The sequence below is a fragment of the Pithys albifrons genome, chromosome 7 (genome assembly GCF_047495875.1).
Source record: "Pithys albifrons albifrons isolate INPA30051 chromosome 7, PitAlb_v1, whole genome shotgun sequence".
Classification (NCBI taxonomy): domain Eukaryota; kingdom Metazoa; phylum Chordata; class Aves; order Passeriformes; family Thamnophilidae; genus Pithys; species Pithys albifrons.
Window position 1 is genome coordinate 44,482,898 of NC_092464.1, and position 21,392 is coordinate 44,504,289.

The following is a 21,392-nucleotide window of genomic DNA, read 5'->3' on the forward strand; positions in this document are numbered from 1 at the left end:
AGAAAACACTGCTAGTATTTTAACACGTACGTTGTACTGAATCCCTGTCCCGCTGTCCCCGTAAACACCATTGTGTTTTTCATCTGCCACATTTGCAGCAGCAGCAGGAGGGAGATTTTGCCTGCAATGGGATTGCTGACCCAGCAGCCGGCCGGACAATGTGACGGCCGCTCCCGGGCAGCACAAAGCCCCCCTTCCAGAAAGCCGTCGCACAAAGCCGAAATCCCGCGGAGCCCCAACCTGCTGGGCTCGGCACATCGCTGCCGCCAGTGCGGGGCCAGGCGGCCGGGCTGAGCGGCGGTGCTCGGCACGCTGGAGCGACAACATGCCCTTGCCGAGGCGCCGGTCCTCCTTCCTGGGGCAGCAGCCCTCTTCCTCCACGGCCGAGAGCTCGGGGCCGCCCGGCCGCCGAGTGAGCGTGGGAGGCGGAGGGAGCCTGTCCAGACCCCCTGGCGTCTACGTGGGCACCGTTCCCACCGGCGGCGTGAGCAGCCTGGGCACCCGAGTGTCCCGTAGAGCCCTGGGCATCAGCAGCGTCTTCCTCCAGGGTCTCCGCAGCTCCGCCGCCGCCGTGCCCCTGGCCCCGGGGCTGGATAAGGGCAGGGCTCTCTCCTACGAAAGCCTGAATGGCTGCTTGGTGGAGTACATCGAGAAGGTGCGAGCCCTCGAGCAGGTCAACCAGGAGCTGGAGGAGCACATCAGGGTCTATCTGGACAAGAAGGCGGCCAGCGTGGGCAGCTGGGGAGCGCTGCGGGAGAACTGGGAGGCGATTTATCACCAGGTGAGCGCCGGAGCACCGTCGGCAGCCCAAAGGCGGAGACGGGGGAGCTTCGCCAGTCACTAGCAGCCCTGAGCGGCAGGTTTGATGCTGCTGATGAATGTCGCCTGATTTCAAGGCGCGGTGCCTTAGACAGAGGGGTTTAAATCTATCTTCATGATAATTAGCATTATGATTTCACAGCGTGTTGTGGAAAATGCCTATTAAACAGGAGAATTGCCACAGGCATCCTGCGCATGGGAGCGATTGAAATGCACCCCAAGGTGCCATAGTCTGGGCTGATTAGAATGGGTGGGAGTTTCGCCTTTTTTTTTAATCCGTGGTTATTACACTGAGTATCAAAATTATTAAAAGAAAACTGCTAGGACTGAATCAGGTTATCCCTCAACATGATATCATTACAAGCGTGTCAGGTTTTTTTTTTTCTTTAATTAGCCATTCAGATTTTTGCTTTATTCCCTAGTTTGCTTACTCACATTTTCAAAAGGTCTATTTATTTAAAAATAGTCATTACATGGCTACAAATGAGTGACTCCTTTCCTTCCCTTTGTCATCCCTCTACCATCCCTTACTCCCACCTTCTCCAAACAGCACGCATGTTTATTGTGAAGGTGCAAAATAGTGTCTGTGTTGACCTCAGGGACAGGAAACAGTTCCTCTTCCTGACCAGTAAGGTCAGTAAGACTTTGCAGACTGGTGTCCTGCTTGCAGCAAGCACGGGACTCTGTCTGCTGAGGTCTTGGTGCACCACGCGAGTCCTGCTGGCTTCTCCACTCCCAGCCAGCGGGAGCAGATGAGACTCCAAAGAGCTGGAGTCTGGCATCTTGCACACTTCTTCCCAGGCACAGAAAATGCCGTCGGTGGGTCTTCAGAAAGCCTGAAAGCCAACTTTAAGTTCCCCAGGACAATTGGGTGTTTTACCTTGGGCTGGCCAGTTTTACTCTGCATTAGTAGGGCAGGTCTTCTTCCAGAACGCTACAAACGTTGTTTGACCTCTGTATGTGGGGGCATAAGCTGTTGTGCAAAGATCGCGCCAGAAACACCCAGTGAAGCACCAGATCTTAAAGTTGCTACCTCTTTGTATTGGTAAATGACACAGTTGCTTTGTGAAGGCACTATCTGCTGAGGGAAAGGGGTGCTCTGAATCTGGGGTACTTATGAAAAGCCATCCCTTTAAACCTATTACTTCACTGAGGCAGATGGGGACTTGGATGGGGACAGGGAGTTAATGCTTTGCAGCCACCATCCCACATTTTCCAGACAAGTGTCTCATTTTGCAGTTGTAGACCTTACCTGTAAAACCTACATGGGCTTATGTTTAAGACCAAAAATGTAGGACAGTAGGTACTTTAGGAGGGACTATTTGATTTTTTTCTTTATATAAAACACCAGCACTGCAGTGCAGAAGACCTGCTCATGTAATAATTTTTCATCCAAATTGTCTTCCTTATGACCTTTCTTTATAGTCATCCCTGCACCTTGCCTCTACCTCTCTTTTTTATGAGTAAGTAAGAGTGTCTCATGATGAAATATAGCTTGAATGTTGGCCTCTTCCTATAGAAAAATAAAGTTGGGTAGTAATAGCATTTGAGAGCAACATAGAAAATAAAAGAAAAAGATTAGCATAATCCATACCTATTTAACCATCAAAACACATTAGAGAACACATAAAGTTTTCTGAGTTATGTCAGAGAGGCATCACTCAGTGGCTTTTGTCTTTCCCAGATATGATCCACGCTGTTAGTATGATTCTGATTAATCGTTTCCTTTGCTTTTTTTACTAAGCATCTAACCAAAACTTAAAGTAGAACATCATCCAGTCCAAACACCAATTAACTCATTCATCCTGGGGCAAAATGGCAAAATTATGACAGCATCAATATCAAAACTGTCACATTTATTAAAATAATATGAAAATCATCCGTTGTGGAAACAGCTGAAATCACACCAAGTCAGAACTCTCCTGCCATGACACATGCCAGTCAGAAAAGCAAAAGGCATTCAGGAGCAAGGTGTAATGGAAATGAGAAATACCTGGCAGATACACTTTTGGATGTACATTTTGTAAATATATTTAGATTTTCTCTAGATGTCCACATCCACCTTAATTTCTTTGAAAGGGACATGTCTTATTTTCATACTCCCATAAAATCTGAGCTTTTGTTTTGGTTCCTGGCCAGTCCCTTCCGTTCATCTGGGAGGGAGGCCCAGCAGCCATAAAACCCCTTGGTGTGCCATTCACATGGAGCAGCTGTGAAAGTTTGTAGGTGGAAAGCCACTCTGAGCAGCCACCTGATTGAACCCAAGCACTCATGATAGGAATAGTTTTTGAACAAGAAGGGAGCAATGAAAGATACGCAATTGGGAAGGGGTCTAGACAAGAGCCCCTTCCTCTTGTACTGCTATAGAGAAGACAAGGATACAGACACACAAGACTCTCCTGGCCCTAAAATCAGAGATGGAACAGACCCATCTCCACAGCGGTACAGAAGAGATCGCAGTAAAACCAAGGCCCCATTTTCCTCCTGCTCTTCTTGGGATGTGCTCCAGTATCCCAAGTTTTGAGCAGCTGTCTTCCCAGTAATAACAACTGGGTGCCAGCATATCTGCCAAACACAGAGCTAAGGGAAAAAGTGTGTCAGCGAGTGACTCTGAGGGCATGAGTCCTCAGGGGAAAAAACACTCATGTTTCCTGGCAATTGCCAAAGCTATGCCTGCAGTAGGGGATCACTGGTGGGAGCCGAATGATGGGAAGCCACTATCCAGCTCACAGTGTTAATTATCTGTCTGGGCAGCTGGCTTTGAGCAGAGCAGGTGGGCACACGCTAATTGGAAGGATTTTCTCAGGAAGAAGAGGGAAATGAGAATGCTTGCCAAGAGAAATTCATGTGTCAGAAATGCAATTTCATGAAATACAAATCCATGAGAGAAATACAGATTTTTCCCAGTGCATACCCGTCTCCTCCAGGCTTCATCCTGGTGTTCTTGTGGAAAATTCTGTCTCAATCATATGTGACTCTTCTGCAGAATAGGAGGTTCTTTGCAGTGGCAATTCCTTCCCACAGAACAGGGCAGCACCTGGGAAAAGTGAATGCCTGAAACTATCTCAGGGAGTTTACAGAGAGGAGAGAGTAGCTCAGCCTCTGTGACCATTAAATTACAGCTACGTGAGAGACACAGAGATTTATCTATGAGATGGCACGCAGCACAGTTCAGATCACAGGAGTAAACACAAAAGCAGAAGGAATCAATGTCCTGGACCAATTTTATCGCTACTGTGACTGATCATAACATCCTGTGCACAGTCAGGAGCATTTGTTAGACCTCCAGAGGTTTTCTATAGAGCCACTTTTATTTGCACTTGCCCTTACTAGCAGCATTTACTCTGCGTTAATATTAAGCCTGGAAAATATACAGGTCTGACAGCTGGAGGAATTACCACTTTTGGACTCACACCCAGTAATTTGTGTCCTGTGGGGTCAGGAGAGCTACTGAGTGTTCCTTGTAACACACTCAAACACAATATGGTGCATGATCAGTGTCTGTAAATGTGTGAAATAGCACTCTGCTACTCAACTGAGGGTACAACAAACTCCCACAAAACAGCACAAAGCTTGATCAACTGCTGTACAGAGGATGGATTAGTTTTAATTATGTTCTCTGAGCCACCTCCAGCAGCGCAAACTTGGGCTGCCTTCTCATGAAGCTGCAAGGGGGGGTGAGATTTTCTTCTGCTTGGACAACATTACAGTTTTACAGATCATTTCTTTAGGAGCTATCTTCTGCTTTGAGAACCAGGCATTCTTTCATTCACCCCTGTGTACTTAAAAAATATCCAATGTACAAATGAAGTTGAGTTTCCTTGGATGCAGCAGCAATCAGCAAAGGACCCATCAGTCTTCCCAGCCTCTCTCCTGGTATTCTCTTTCCCAAGGCAATGCAACAAATACTGCTCTTGCTGCCTGTGAGGTTTCCTCCTTCAGGCTCAGAGAAAAGGTTTGACATGGAAAGCATGACCAAAAGCATTCTGAGTTTACTGCTTGGCAGTAGGCTGCATGCTTTTAGCCTGATTTTAGCTGGGAATTAAATGTGTTGGAGGCAGTGGTCTGATACCAACTACTTCCTTGTGTGTGTGGAAGGAAAGACTAGACCAGCGTCTTCTGATCTTTCTCCATGGAGGCATCATTTGCTTTAACTGGAGTGAACTTAAAAGCCAGAGAAGTTTCCATTACATGAATAATTAAACTTGAGATTGACTATCACAGGCCACACCTGAGGCCATGAATTTAGCAGCAGTCAGAAAGGATTTAGGCATTTGTAAGAACAGCAAAACTATACAAAGGTACAGATAAAGCACAGCTAAGAATTCAAAACGCATAGTAAATCTTGCAATGCCAAACTTGGCCAGATCTCTGTTAAAATCCCAAAGTTGCCAGTCACCAGGGATAAGGGATAAATTCTCCCCATAAGTGTCTGTGTCACATCCCACTTTATAAAGACAGGAGTCTTCACACTCCCTTTGAAGTGTTTTTCTTGATGCCAGTTGCAACCCAGCAAATGGGACAGTTGATACAGATTTTGGTGAGATTTTTTTTCCTAAAAATTAACATTGCATTTTCATGGCCATAAAATTGCAATAAAATCAAAGAAAATTGTTAGGGCTTTGTAGTTGTTTAATACTGCAAATATTCACTGTTAATTCAAGAGCTAAAAAAAATCCTGATTAAAAGGTGTATGTGCATCACAGATTTGAGTGTTGAAGGACAATATGTGATTAAAAGGAGCTATTATTAGTAACGATATCTGCATTTTTTTAACGCTACCCATTTTGGCTCTGTAAATGCCACATAAGAATCAGTGACTTAAGCCTCCCAGAAGCCCAGTGAGGCAGGACAGCATTGCCTTTTGCTTTACAACCAGAGGAGGCAACATCTTTGCAGCATTGCAAAGCCCTCTCATTTCTAATGGACACAAAGAAGGGTGGTTCCTAAACTGCTGTTTCATGTGTTTTAGTACATATGTCAGCAGTGGCTATGAATCTGTCTCACTAATGCTGCAGGCTTGCATCCAGCTGACGATTATTAGGAGAATTAAATCAAACAAAAGAGCCACTAGATGGAAGTCTTACAGCTCTCCTTTTGGAGCCTAAAAAAGGGCTTTCAAAGCTCATGCAAGTCAGAGAGAATTTTTCAAGAAACCTGGTTTCTACATGGAAACTACTGTGTCCTTATTTATCCTTCAAGTTCACTGTGGGATTTAAAGGGTACCCAGGTGATTTCCAGGTGGGCTGAAAGGCTGTTGGCTCCCCCTGCAACACTCATCCTGAAGACTTCCAAACATTAGTCTGGGGAGGGGTGGGGCAGTGTATACCATTTTTACTTACATGGCAGAGTTCAGGGGTTTGTGCAGTTTTGGAAAGCCCTGGACTTTCTCACTATTTGGCATTAGCCACTTGTCTGTGAAGGGCAGAGTCAGCACCGAGTCATCAGGAGTATGGTACCAGGGTTCTGGGAAAGACATCCACTGTGGGGCAGGTAAGAAGACACCTCAAATGCCTCTATAAACCCACAAAATCACTACTGGAAAGCACTTTTAAAAACCAGTGTGTCTCCATATAGAGGCAGAAATCCAGGCAGCAGCTTTATTCCTTGCTTCTGCTTTCATTGGAGTCCCAAAGCCATTTTACATCAGATTCAGCCTCTAAACTTAGCCATTGATGTGTCTCTGAGTGTGCAGCTTGCAGGATTTAATGTTACTTTTGCTAACAGGATGTTTTGAATTCCCTCAAAGACATTCATTTCCATCAGGCTTTAGGTCAGATGTTGTAACCACATGGGATCCCTGCCGGAGGCAAATGGGTTTGTTTCAACAGGACAGGGCAAATCACAAGGCAGCATTTCTGCTCCTTGATGTGAGTCAGGAAGAAAAAAGGAAAGCTTCTGTGAAGATCCACACATGTATGACTCAGCAGGAAGGCAAAATTACTTCTGGGGGGAAAAAAAAGGAAAAGGAAAAAAAAAGGAAGAAAACCAACCAAAATTTCAGAGCTTATGTCAAAGAAGTGCCTCTACCTGTGTGGTGCTGCTATGTAAAAACTAAATGTCTTTTCTCCATCTTTCAGGAGAGTAGCATGTCCCCAAAGTCCCAGCCCTGCTCAGCTGCTCTGAGATGTCACAGATGGACAACCCAGGCTTTGGGGAGTTAGGCTAGTGCTGGTAGTGTGGGGTTGCAAAAAGTCTGGAAGAAGGAAATAAAGGGTTGAACAATGAAGAAGAGCTGGGTCTGTGTGCAAGTGAGCACATAACAGTTTGCTGTACTTGTGTGCTGTCCCACAGGGCTGGCTGGTGTGTCATGAGGGACCATATCTTTGCCCACACCTGTGGCTTTTGAGGCATTTCTGACTCCTGTGCTTTTGCTGCACTCTCTAATCTTCCCATGCTGAAACTGGGACTATTTTTCCAAGTGGGACCTCTCTCCTCTGTCTAGATGCTATTTTCATGAAACGGGTTAGCACTGGATGTCTCTAAGATGGCCTATCCCTATATCAAATCAGTTGGAATTCGCCAAGAAATTCCACAGTTATTAAAGAAAAATAGGCTGCCCATGCCATGGCATGAAACAAGTTCTGGCCCCAGGCTTCCAGCCACAGCGACTTTGCCGCTTTGTTCCTAACAGTAGGTGAAAATTAAAAAGCCCCACTTCTTTAAACTCTTGTTCCTCCTCAGATAGAAAAGACGTAGACTGCTTTTAACTTCATGATCCATAATGGACTCCTCAATGTCCATAATGGATAGTGAAGGAACAGGTTATTCCTCCATATCTCTCCTTATGAGATGCCTTCACGTATTTCACATTTGTTTGTCCAAACATTTGTAAGACATTTGGAGCGGTAAGCCACTTTTCATGAGGGTAAATGTTAATTACTACCTAGAAATGCTTCAGCCTTGCAGGCCCACCTCTACCCCATCACCAACAGCCTGACAAAGAGCAGGTAGGAACATACTAAACCAACAATCCCCCTAGTGGTGCTTGAGATAACTTCTCTGCATGCAGCCTTGATGTTTCCACATTGCATGGTCTGTTTCACCTTGAAGGAGCAGAATTCTTTGGGTGATTTGTAATCTTACTTATTTGCAGACTTAGTTATCTAAAGAAAGATTTTTTTCCTTCAAGAACCCTCCTTGCCAGCTTAAAAATCTGTTCTTGTTCATGTGGTGATTTAGTTTCAACTGCAGATTTTCATGGCTGTCTCCTGAAAAAGGCCAAAGAAATGTTCAATTTACCTTTTCCAGAGTGACAACATGGATCATGGGATGATTGGAGCCCCCAGATAGTTACTTGCAGAGGTGATCCCTCTAAGCCTTTTACTAAATTCGGCATGACTTTTGTCACCTCTATAGCTCAGTGCACATGTGACTCCAGGGCAGGCAGTGGTCGTTTTTACCATTTTATCATTTTATATAACCTTCTTGAGTCACAACAAGCTGCTAAGTCACAAGTCTCTCAGGTTTGCTTCCCCTTCCCCTGCCTCTTGGACATTAGAGATACACCCCAGAGCCATAGCAATGATACCTCAGTCTTTTTTGCCCCATCTTTCCAATCAGTGTAATAATCTTTGAAGACTGCCTGCTTCTCAGGTCTCATATCTATCGCAAGAGCCTAGAGGATCCCATCAGAGAAGGAAAGCGACGCTCTGGGAGCTGAGGAGGGCTCGCAGGCGGCATGAGCAACAAGTATTCCGTGGCTCACTGAAGAGGACGACCCTGAAGAGGACTGCTGATATGGGAAGTAGAATAGGAACTGCATAAGTGCTACTTAAACTGTATCTAGAAAGTATAAATGGGACTAAAATGATGAACCTACCTGGCAAACAGCAATGAATTTTGCCCCTTGCAAACAGCTTATGATCAGAATAAATACTTTTCTACAAGAAGATGAATGCTTAGGAGGAATGAACAGTTTGATGACAGATTACAGCCTATTTGCAAAGAATTTGTATGTGCAAAACTAACTGATTAAATTATCTGGAATGAGCCACTTGAACAGCCCTAGGATAAAGGATTATTTTCAGAATCCAAGCTGTACATCTGCTTAAGATAGAGGAACAGTGCGCATGTGCTGAAGCTCTTCGTTGCTTGAGCTCTGTTGTCTCTTTCTTCTAGGTGGGTGAAGCAGTCCTTGAAAATGCTCGTCTTATGCTGCACACCGAGAATATTCAAGCCTGTGCTGAAGATTTTAAAGACAGGTAGTTCTGTGGTGGCACCTAGCTGGTCACTTCTTTTGGAACTTTGCCTTGTCAAGCACCTACTTGGTAGGGCAGTTAAATGTAGTCAGTAGAATGGGCTTGTTTTTTAAGTTGTATATTCAACCCCCTTATTTGGGAGGGGTTTTGTATCAGCAAAATAATTATGATGGTAACATTATTTTGGAAAATTTTGAAGGTTCACATTAACAAAAATGTGCACAAGCAATATTACTTAAGCTATTCTTTGATACACATGCATTGGTTTTTCACTGAGAAGTCAATATTCATTCAAAATTGGGTTGACATTTTATAAAGGCAAACTTCCCTGTGCTTCTTAGCTGGTTTTGGAAGTAACAATCACTCTGCTACAGCAGCTGAAAAGCAAAAACACTACCGCCACAAACGTCAGTGTGGAAACATTAGATAAGAAAACAGAAACAGGCTGCACTGATTTTTTTTATCTTTACTGAGAAAAAAGAAGTAGTAAAAGAAGATTTTAAACACTGGCAAACTACTTTTTTAATATCTTTCTGTTTCAAAGACCTAATATTGATGTACATGAGTGCATGTTTTATATTTAATCATATAAAAAATGTGTTTATCATTCTTAGGTTTGCCTTTTATTTCAGAAAGGTACAACTCCGAGATACTAATGTTATGTCTTTATGTCCAGCAAATACTGTTTTAAAATGAACAAGCAGCCTACATAACAAAAACAATGTCACATCAATCCACTGCATAGTAAAAGCTTCTGGTTCTCACTGGGATCAGTGCTCTTTTCCTAAGCTATTGAACTCCCAGCAGTGAAGGTGGCTCTCAAGGAACAAAGTGTTTATGAAGCTGTTTCCCATGTAACCTGCCAGCCCCTCCTGTCTAACCTCCCTGGCCACCAGGTGCCCAGGTTGGATGGGTTTGGCACAAAGGTCTCATACCCAGGGAAATTCACAATCCAATCCACGGTTTGGAAATGAGCCATTTGTTCAAACAGCAATGCTAGTTGACAAACCAACAACTCAAATTGCCTCTTTATTTTGTTGCTACTGGGATTTGGTCTGAAGCACGGGCCGGGACCCTGGAACATAGACCAGGGATTCCATCAGTATGTCCATTAGTAAAAGTAGTGCTTGATGTGCATGCATTTTCTTTAACCATTTCTCTGGAAAGTTTTTATGTACAAAAATGAGTAATTATTCTCACTTTACAGACAAGCAAACTGAGAAAAAGCCATCCATAGTCATATTGTATATAAATACTAGACCTAGCAAGATGCCTCTCTGTGCTTATTCTGGAATCCTACCAGGCTGATAATCACCATAGTGCAGACTGCTAACTTGGCCTGTTTTCTTACACCCTGGTTTAATGACAGGGAACTTCAGGCAGTTAAATTCAAGTAGAGAGAGACAAGGTGAAAGCAAAGTATATTGTCTGTGTTTCTGTGCCTCTGTCTGGGACACATGAGCTAATTAGCACAAAAGGTGTCATTTTAAAAAAAGGCAGGTTTTTCTTGCTGAGCTGTGCCGTATTAAGGTTTGACATTTTTTCTCTGCAGGTATGAAAACGAGCAGCCATTCAGAAAGGCAGTGGAAGATGAAATTAATTCCCTATATAAAGTGATTGATGATGCTAATTTAACTAAAATGGATCTGGAGAGTCAGATAGAGAGCATGAAGGAAGAACTAACTTTGCTGTCAAAGACTCATGAAGAAGTAAGTCCAGACTCGGGACACTGCAAAGCCAATGTGTGCCTGTTTCATCTGGTTGGTATCATACATGTAGTGCAAAGCAAACGTTCAAAACTCCTCCTGCCATGTCTGGATGGGGGGATTTTCCTGAAACCTACTCCCATTTCTTTCCTCTCTGTTAATTTAAAGCACTAACCCCTGAGGCATAATCAAATTACTTACGTTTAAGTTTTAACTCCTTCATATGACGTGGAAAAGATGTTGTCACTTCTTGTCAGACACCACACGATGATCATGGGATTGCACAGTCACATATGTGGACATCTCAGCAGTGAGATCTGACATAAGGAGAAAATGCATGTGCAGGGAGGCAGCTCCAGTCCTGCTGCACTAATGTTGAGCATTAACCAGGTTGTTGTGACAATACCCTGCTTGGCTTAGCAAGCTGCTCAGTCCCCAAAACTGAGTCTCCCCTGAGCAGCACACCAGTGAGGCAAGTTGCAGGGACAGTGGCACTAAGGAGTGGTTTAGGTTGCTTTAAAGAATCACCATCAAAGGTGTTGGCAGAAACAGGTTTACTATGAGTAAACTTAAGCACAACTTAAGTTTGGTGTCAAGGTTCACCCTATTACTACACAGATGAAGCTCATGAAAGAAAAATGGATTGGAATCAATGTAGGGTGATTTACTTGGAGATCAGGATGCAAAGGGTGAAAGTGCTAAAGGGTAAGGGCACAAAAGGGTTAGGGGGGCCCTTGATTCACGAGGTTCGGAGCACCTTTCGAAACTCCTGATGGAGACTTGGTGCAGCCAAGTCCAAACTTAAGCTCTGACTTGGTCCAAGGATTTGTCAGCACCTGATGATTGACTAATTTAACCTTTACAAAATGATCCAATAGCATTTCCTATAAGCATAAAGCAGTAACTTAACTACAGATCTGGGATGGTAATATTCATACTATGCTTGCTGTTGTAGGGTCTTTTAATCAATTCATACACTCACATTCAGACACAAAGAAGTACTGATAAAAAATGTACAAAGGTACTGATAAAAATTTCCCTCAAGTTCAGTGAAATGCTCATGTCAGATGCTTTTCCATCTCTCAACAGGTGAGGAGTAGGGAGGCATCAGCCCAGGCCCCGTGATCAGCTCTGAGTATTGCAAACTTGGGAGTTTGCAAGCTCTAAAGAGGGCCCACTCAGAGAGAGGTTGCTGGTCACAGCCCATTGCAGTCCAGGAGAGATCAAAGGGAGCACTCAGAGAGCTCACTCAGGACCTCTGTTTATAGGGTTGGAAGATGATTGGCTCTAGTAATCTATCAGTCTCCATCCTGGTCATAATCTAAGATGGTAATTACTGGAATTTTCCTCAGAAGTCAGGTAGCAAAAATATTGTTCCATTTGGGCTATGATTCAGACAAAGAATTTTCCAAGGGTCTCTGAACATAACAGACTGTCTCTTGTCCCCTTCCTTGGCTAGGCAGGACAAGGTTGTTAGGCAACAGGAGTTCCTGGGAACAGACAGCGTTTCTGATAAGCTCAAAGGGAGCTTAACTGCCCAGGAGCCATTGATTGATCAAGGCTGAGGCCTAATGAGAATTTCTGAGATCACAGCATGGTCCCAGAGGGTGAGAGGAATGCACCACCACAGACAGGCAGCTAGAATTACTACCCAGTTTTGCAATACTTTCCCACTTACTCATTACATTCACCAGCACTACTTGGATTAAGTTAGTTTATTCCCTTCAGCAGAGGTTTCAGGATTGAACACAAATCAGCAGCTTTGCTGGTGGGGGCTTGAATATGGAGCTGTTACTAATCCCACAGAAGGGACAGCAAGCAGCTATGCTTGTTCCTCAGAAGCAAAATAGAGCTTGAATTGTGATGGCTCAGGAAGCAAGACCCTGTCCTACCTTATAATTCTCATGGGTTATTCCTCCAACCACAAGATTTCAGCAACACTGGTAGGCACAGGGAGACTTGGCTTGTCAAGATGAGGTTGCTTCACCCTCTCCCTACTTGGATCAGTCTAATCCCAAGACCGGCATTTTACAGAAAATAACCAGTGGCTTAATCTCCGGTGTGTGGCATTAGAAAGATGGGCATTGTTTTAGATAAGAGGGAAAACAGAAAATTGGTAAGAAATAAAGAAGATTCCCTTTAAACCTTCAAGTATTGCAATGACTGCTGTGAAACCAGAAAAGCTGGCATGGATGCTGTTCTCTGTAGCTGTGGCATGATAACACCACCTTTCCAACAACTCATCTTGCTCTGCATGGAGCCAGCAAGGAGCCCTCGCAGGGTGGAAAGATTGGGAGTATCTGAGCATGGGGGGTACTAGAGCAATGGGAGTCCCTGAGAATTCAGGTATCACCTCAGCACAGACCTAGTTTTCCCATGGCAGCAACACCAGGGGAAGCTCACAGAATAAAGGCTGGAAGCAACTATCGCAATTACTCCAGCTGAGCTCTGGTACAGTAAAATTCCCAGGACTTTCCTGAACTAATTCAAACCTTCCTTTGCCCCAGTGCTCCCACTAGGAAATCCTTTTGAAGCTTTTGTGAACTTGGAGTGGGCACATTTTGAGGCTTTCATTCCTGCAGGTTCATAATTAACGTAATTCCCATCCATTTTTTCCAGTATTGTCACTGTCAGGGGCCATTGCTTACAAATACAATTCCCAGATGCTTTTACACTACTTTTTTTTTTTGCTTATGCCAATAGCACATATAAAAAGATGTGTGTAAAGGGATTGTGGTGCCAGATAGTTCAGATACATGTGCAGATCTCATTAGTTTCCTGCTCCTGAACACGATGTGCAACTCCTGTGCTACCTTTAAGGGTGCAATTCTGGACACACTAAATCTCTACTGATTATGTGTTTCTGGAGCACTTATATGTAAAAACGGAACAGAATGCTGTCACAGAGAAGGAGAGCATTTGTCATCTAACAGGCACATGCACACACCACACAAGTCACACAAGCTGCAAACTGTAGAGCTTGTGGTGTTTTGCACATATTGTCTCTTCCAATAGTTGCCTGCCTATGCTACTGCATGGTGCAGCAGGGAGGGAAGAGAAGGGTTTGATATCCTGTGAACTGTTAGTTCCTCCACCCAAAGCCCACGCTGCAGCTTTACTGGCAATACAGTTGTGGTGAGTTTGGGTCCCAGGTGAGCAGTGTGCATGTGTCAAGAAACTTGCCACTGTTGAGAGGGCTGTTCCAGGCAGTGCCATGGGGCAGGGCTTCAGGCTCCTTCCACCAAGGGAGAAATCCCTGCCAGTACTCCAGATCTGCAGTAAGAGTCCCCATGCAAGTCCACATTTGAAAAAGAAACCCTCCAGCACACTACATCATTAATGTAGAGACACCTTTTGGAACAAAATTTAATTACTCTCTCTGTTTGTGGCACCAAAAGAGCTCTTCCTCGAGCTTCTTTGAAGATACCAGTCCACTTCAATCGTCCAGTTCACTTTCTTTTATGTCTGTTATTTTTGTTCAAGGATGTGAAGGTATTATACAAGCAGCTTGCTGGATCTCAGCTGGAAGAACTTGATGTTCCCATGGGAAGTGGCCTGGATGACATTCTGGAAAAAATCAGAATCCACTGGGAGAGAGACATTGAAAAGAATCGTGCTGAGACAGGTGCCCTTCTCCGTACCAAGGTCAGCACTCTGTAACCCACTCCAACATCACAGAATTTAAAGCAAACACAAAATCTTTCTAATACTCTGCAGTATCTTAGAGGGTTGGGTGTTTGGGTTTTTTGTTATTACAAAAAAAGACATTAAAAATTTAAAAGATTTTGGTACAAGTCCATGGGAAAATACACTCATAAATTTTAGTGTCTTTCTTGGGATGCACAGAGTTAACCAGTGGTGGAAATGGCCCTGCTTATATCACAGGGATCTGTGGGAGCCTTTAAGGACTCTGAAATGTTGGCTTAAAAAAAAACTTAATCAGTTGATATCTTCTGTGTAGGCTAAGTCACAGTCATTATTATTAGGGCTGTTCCCCCAGTGAATAATTTACAGGGGTCTATAAATCAAGAGAGACAAAACACATTGCTCTATGCTACAGACTTTTTGTGGGTTTCTCCTTGATATTGTTTCCTTTGTAAGCAGTGGGAAAACTAGATACTAACTCAGAAATGAAAACTGATGATAATAACCATTCCCTTTAAAAGTCCTCTCTCCTGAGGCTGAGGCTGAAACATCCTTTTAATGCAGCTTTTTTTCTGTCATGAAGGATCACTCATTTTCCAAAGTAGCTGGCTGAAGTAATATTTTTGCACAGCTGAAGTATTTAGTTCAGTGGATGATCCTGTATGAAAGAGGCCATCTCATTCTGAGTTGTCTCTTGTAACAGAACATGAAAGAGATAATCATAACTACAGCAGTGCTATGGAAATAGTTAGCAAGAGCATATCCCCCCTGTTCCAAGGTAAAGAGCTGCCATGAGAGGCATTAAGGGTTATTGAAATAGCAAGAACAAAAACAAAAACAAAATCAGAAGGATGTTTGCAGAAATATATGTGAGCTCTGAGTTCATGTGCAAAATAAAGAGTTAAAATCCTGTGACAACAGTTGCTAGGAAATGTGCAAGAAGCCAAGCAAAGGAGTTTATCCCAGAGGTCCCATCAAGTTTGTGAGTGTGTCAGACTGTTACTAAGCAAAGTTTTCATAAGGTTAGCCAGTGGGAGCCTGATTTTCAGCTCATACAGTCCAAAGGAAGTCAGTGACACAGTAGTAAACTATATGAGCCTGGAAAGTGCCTCTGTACAAAGCACAGAGAGCCCTGAAAGACAGGGCATTTTCAGTAGACTCCTGAGCTTTTCCCAAAAATCTGTTCCTGACCCACTGATAGGATGCAGCAAAATGAGCATCACTCTGATGGCACAAAATGCTTCAGTGTTCCCACTTTCCTGTCCTGTTTGTTTCACCTCCTTCTCTTGCTGTGCAAACACACTTCACAACTTCTTTCTTTTTAGTTTTTCATGCCTTCAGTATCTGATCTTTCAGCTCAGAGATACTGTTTGGGGGAAAACCTGCCAGCTCATGTTCTATCATGTCTTTGCTACCCAGCCCATCCCTACTTGGCCATCTTAGTCTAAGCTGTTAATAGTGTCAGGGTTTGTTTGGGTTTTTGTTTTGATTTTGGTTTTTTGGTGTTGGTTGGTTGGTTGATTTTTTGTTTGTGTGTTTTTGGTTTTGTTTTGGTTTTTTTTAAATGGGAGGAAGAAGTGGAATATCACAGATTTCTGGAAAGATCTGGTTCTGCACAGGTCCTGATATGACATTTTAGGGGCTTTTGACCCCAAATAAAACTCTCATTAAACCCATAATATACAGTTTTTTACCTCATGTCTCATATAGATACAGATCTATTCAGATTATTACTATGTATACAGATAACAAGTGTTTAGCTTTTATCAACTAAGTTTGTGGACTTACATCATCTGTTGTGACTAAGTTGTACCATTTGGTTATCCACACTCTGAAAAACTTGCCCTTAGTCTTTCATGACATCAGAGGAGGGCGAGCAGTTCCTCCACTTCTTTGCTCTTCATTACCAGTTTCTTCAATGTGTCTCTCTGAGGTTTTCTTTGGTCCCTAGTATATTAATTTCCTTTTTCTGTATCTATTCCCTGGTGTAGCTGTGACCAGGTCACAAGGTATTTCAAATCATGTCCTAATACTGACATAAGAGCAGTATTTTTGTTATTTTTTTACTAATTTCCTTGCCTCATTTGCCTTGTCTTGTGTGTAGACTTGCAGTCTTGGCTAGATTTTTCAAGGGCATTGAGGCACATCAATTTAAATTCATACCTAACAGGGTTTCACATGGGACTTGATGGTAAGTGACCTCAAAATTCAAGTCTGTTGGTTTCATCTGTGCACTTTTTTGTCTATAATGATCAAAACCTTTCCCTGAATGGACTCAAGTGATTCAAACCCTTGTAAGACATGCATGCTATTAATGTTTTCCCTGGAAAATGCTTTGCTTAATGATGCGCTGTTCCTTCATGTAGTTTGATTCTACCCATCTGCCCCTGCTCATTGTTAATCTGTATTGTTTTCTGCCATCCACAAATACTTCTACATCGTGATTCATTCCCAAGGCAGTAAACCTTGATGCATCAAGCTGTTAAGGTTCTGTCTTAATGGAACTAGACCTTAATCCTCCTCTTCATGTACTGTCTCCCAACCAGCTGTTGATCCATGGAAATGTTCTGCCATGAGCACACGATTACACAGCTTTCTCTGGTGTCCCCTACACCAGATCTCATAAAAGGTTTTGAAAAACCTTGTGAATTACTTCAAGTGTTTCTTCCTTCTTGCTACTTTGCTAAAATGTTCCCAGAACTATAAGAACTTGTCAAAGTAACTTTCCTTCTTTAGATACCATGCTGATCAGACCCTGCATGTTGATGTTCTATCCCTTATCGTCCTTCCATTATCCTGACTTCATGAAAAACAAACTAATGAGAAATTCTGCACTCATACACAAAGCCTGGCTCAGAACCGTAAAGATGTTCTTGAAATCCATGGATTCCTAGGAAACTCAAGCACTAACATGATGAAAATTTAGGATGAAGATTTCATCCCCTCCCTCCATTAATCCAGTTGTTTGTGGTCACCACAATTCAATATAGCCTATCCCCTATGGAGCATTTGAGGAATAGGAAGAGTCCCCAGAAAACACAAATTGCTTAATGAAGAGGGCACAAAGATTACTTCTGCACTTCACTACAGGAAAAACCCCAAAGCTGGGGTCAAGTGCCATTCCCAGCAGCACTCCACACACAGACTTCTGGGGCTGGCAATCCTGTACGGAGGATGAGGAAACCTTGCATGTCCCAAAAGCTTTAGAGCATGTTTAGTGTGTGCTTACTTGCTGTGTAATCCTCAGTATTTAGGGCCTGAGGTGGCCACTCCATCTACTCCACCATTCACACCACTGATGTCAGGTAGCTGTGACAGCTTAGGGTAACTCCTGGGGGGGTTTCAGTGTGACCTGTGGTGAAGGCAAGCTGGATGTACAGTTAGCATTTGGGTTACCAGCAGGGTAAATATGAGAGATGCCAGGCTTCAGGTAATGGGTGTAGGCTATAAATATAGTTGCAAAGGCACCTTCCCTTCCCTGTGTATCTCTTTAAAAAGCAGCATTTATAGTCCTTGTACCATAATAATGTGCAGACTACACTCTCAACACAATTTAGGAGACATAATTTACTCCAGAGTGGCAGGTCCGTGATCACTAGGCTGGGTTCATCAGCACTAGTGAGGTGGAATTATGTGTCTCTGAAGCACAATCCCCTCCAAAGTATTTCTAGAAAATACAGGGTCTGTGCAATTTGCTGGAAAGGACAGGTTTGGTATTCGGATTGAAATTTAGCTCTATGCAACAGAGGTTCCTAAATCCAATGTTCTGTGTGAGACTTGGCTGGTACTTAAATAACCATTTGCCACTGAGACTATTTCATTCACAATGTCCCAGGTGTGGGGTTCACATGATAGTAAAAAGAAAATTATAAAAATTATTTCTAGTGCATCATCCTAGATTTTTAAAAATTTCATCTTACTTTTAAAATAAAAGAATGCATAATCAGAAAAGAAGAACAAGGTCAAGATGAATTTTCAGAGTGGAATGGAAGTATTTTGTGTAGTTTAATTTTAGCATCAACCACAAGAAATGTAGGTATTTGCTAGAAAGCCCAGAGCTCTAGATTGAAAAGCCTTGATCTCAGCCCTTATTAAAAAGTAGAGAATTTTTTTATTACTAAGGCACTTTTTCATTCACCCATTTTCAAGGAACTTGAACCAAGCACATATAAACCCCCCACCAAACCACAAGAGTATGGAATTGCATAATGACTTAAGCCGATTAGCAGAAATTATTTTTCTGATCTCTGTGATATGATGTGCTGACTCACAGAATCTTACGTGAAAAATTGAGATGTGAATCTTTCTGAAAACCAACAGACTAAGTGAAAACATTAAACTTTTAAAAAAAATATTATAGTATAGCTACAAAGTGAACAATTATAGCAATGTTTTCTTTTTATAGGTAGTTTTAAATGTACTAGTATGAATTCTGAACAGCTGTTGTTGACATGGATAAAATACATAGACTTATATGTGTAAGCCATTTTACACTTAACACATAGAAAATAGGGTAATTTTGACACTAAGCAGTATGCTGAATTATTCAACCGAAGGATTTAATATACAGGAATCAAACTTAAGGTCAGAATTGCCACAAACTGTGAAAATACGAACTGTCAGTTTGGTATGTAAGGAAGCAAGAACATAATTTGTGTAGGCTGTGATGACAGTCGGCATCTTTCCCCAGCAGCAGGCGGAGGCAACGGCTGCTGTGCGCACCCAGGAGGAGGAGCTGGTGGAGGGGCTTAGGACCGAGTTCCACGAAACTGCCTGCAAAATACAGAGCTTGCAAGCGGAAACCGAATCTTTGAGAACCTTGGCAAGTAACACGGGGCTTTCAGTGGGTATATTCTGTGAGAATTCAACATGCTTTCTGAGGGGAACATTCCCATCTTGGGATGCAGAGTTAAGAATGAATCCCATTTTCCAGAGATGCCAGACATTTCTGGGCTCTTCTTGATTGACATGGTGCACTAAGTGTCCCACATTTGACAACCACGCTCCAAATTTAAATCTTAGTGCCTTCATACTACATAATCATTTCACTGAGATTGCTGGGTGGGTAGCACTTGACAACAGGAGGAATGTCTGCACCTTGTAAAAGCAGTTCAACCTTAGTATTGATAATATCTAGTATCAAAGGATCTAAAGAGAGGAATTCTCAAAACATTCCATCTCCACCTTAAACATAGTCAATAGAGATATTGACCAAAGCTAAATAAAAATCAAACCTGAATAAAAATTAAGCATATGAAAACTGACTTATCTACTGCTGTCCTGCCCTTACAGAAGAGGGGTCTGGAGAACTCTTTATATGACGCCAAGCACTGGCATGACATCGAACTGCAGAATCTGGGCTCTGTCATTTCCAAGCTGGAGGCAGAGATGGGAGAAATCAAAGTAGAAACAGAGCAGCAGCAGCGGGACCGTGAAAATCTGCTGACCAGCAAACAACAGCTGGAGAAAGACATTGCTGCATATCATTGCCTTCTGGATGGAGAGCAAAGCAGGTACTGTTCCTTAAAAGCAATTGTGCCACAAAGATGGAGAACATGTGCTCGCTGGGAAGGGGTTGTGAGGTTGCTGGAAGCAGGAGGACTATGATGGTTCCCTGTTTCATAAGGCTGGGTGGTAGGAAGTTTGGAGAAGCTGCAAAAGGGGAAGAACACACCAAATCCCATTGAATAGAGATTCCTAATGTGTTGAGATGAGTGGTTTCCAGTATTAACATGGAAGGACATAGTTTGGGAACAGGCCATGAGTTTCACTTTTTTGAAGATTTGAGACGTGATATTAAAAAGCTACTACAGCATCTGGGAGCTACATTAGTTGCTGCAAAGCAAATGTGCTGGTGTTTCTTGCCTCGGGTGCATTATACTGTCCCTCCTCCTACCTCTACACAGTCGAAATACTAAAGCTGTGATCCTGGGGAAGCTCCCTTTCTAAGCATGTAAATTCTCCCTGAAGTCCAAGGATAGAATCTGGATCACTGTATCTTTTGTAAATAAAAGTAGTTCAGACTCTTGTCATTTGTCTTCTAGGAATGACCTTTACAGTGTTAAGCACAGTAAACACCTCTAAAGCAGTTGGCTTGGGTTGTTTGGTTGGGCTTTTCTAAGACCCTTAATCACCATTAGTCAAGGAACCTCAGAGAATCTGATCCACAGTTTTTGACTTGCTTTTCTGCTCAGCCAAGGGAGAACTTTTCAAATAATATGATCCTGCTGAAGGTGATGAGATCTCACCAGCTGAACAGAGAATAGTCCTTGGTTCAGCAATTTTCCTATTTGTAGTAGTGACCAATTTTTATTTGTATCTTTTTTTCACTTTCAGTTGATTATGAAACTCCCTGCCCACAGAAGACCATTGCCATTAAAGCAAAAGATGTCACTGCCACTTATGTTCGTGAAAGCTAAAAACTCATCAAAGCAGCCTGCTTTATTCAGTTTGATTCAACAATCAAAGTAGGTTGTAGCTTGAACAACTTTATTAGACCCTCCTCATGTAATTGCTTTGCTTACAGATTTCAATTTACTCATGTTGTTAAAATTATAATAAAAATAAAGAATGTCAGGGTTTTGTTTGACTTTTTATTTCCTGCCAGTATTTCTCATGATAGCTGAAGGGGGTTGGATTAAGAATCTCGACCCTCTGCTTCCCAACAACTAAACTGGTTTTTTTCTTAGTACTGATGTATCAAGACTGAACTACCTGCACTGTGCATGCAGCTCCCACATGGAAATGGCGAGTGCTCCATTGTGTCACAAGACCATCAGCTCTGTAGTGTGAAATCTAATTCAAACATGCTGAATTAACAGTGCACTGTTAATTCACTGCAATTAATTTTGCAATATCTAAACCAGCAGAATCATTAATGCAAACTGCCCAGCAGAGCTTTATGAAAACACTTTTAACTCCAGACTAAACTTCTGGTAAAACTGAAGGTGTAGGAGAGCAACAGCAGTTTTGTCTGCAGTCCAGGTCGCATCCTTTTATTGGATACTGAGAGTCCAAGCCA

The 21,392-nt window shown here is 42.8% G+C and overlaps 1 protein-coding gene across 1 annotated transcript; it reads left to right on the forward strand.

Annotated features, from left to right (window-relative positions):
- Positions 1 to 249: 249 nt before the first annotated feature.
- Positions 250 to 20,921, forward strand: BFSP2 (beaded filament structural protein 2). Its single transcript, XM_071560261.1, has 7 exons — positions 250 to 781; positions 8,941 to 9,023; positions 10,573 to 10,729; positions 14,210 to 14,371; positions 19,065 to 19,193; positions 19,664 to 19,884; positions 20,708 to 20,921. Exons 1-7 carry the CDS (start codon positions 326 to 328, stop codon positions 20,709 to 20,711), a joined length of 1,212 nt encoding a protein of 403 aa, XP_071416362.1. The 5' UTR covers positions 250 to 325; the 3' UTR covers positions 20,712 to 20,921.
- Positions 20,922 to 21,392: the final 471 nt, after the last annotated feature.

Excerpts from the sequence above, each read along its gene's own strand:
- BFSP2 (XM_071560261.1), top strand. The coding sequence starts at position 326 with ATGCCCTTGCCGAGGCGCCGGTCCTCCTTCCTGGGGCAGCAGCCCTCT. Across the intron at positions 9,024-10,572 it reads GCTGAAGATTTTAAAGACAG|GTATGAAAACGAGCAGCCAT; the intron begins GTAGTTCTGTGG and ends TTTTCTCTGCAG. Across the intron at positions 10,730-14,209 it reads TGTCAAAGACTCATGAAGAA|GATGTGAAGGTATTATACAA; the intron begins GTAAGTCCAGAC and ends TTTTTGTTCAAG.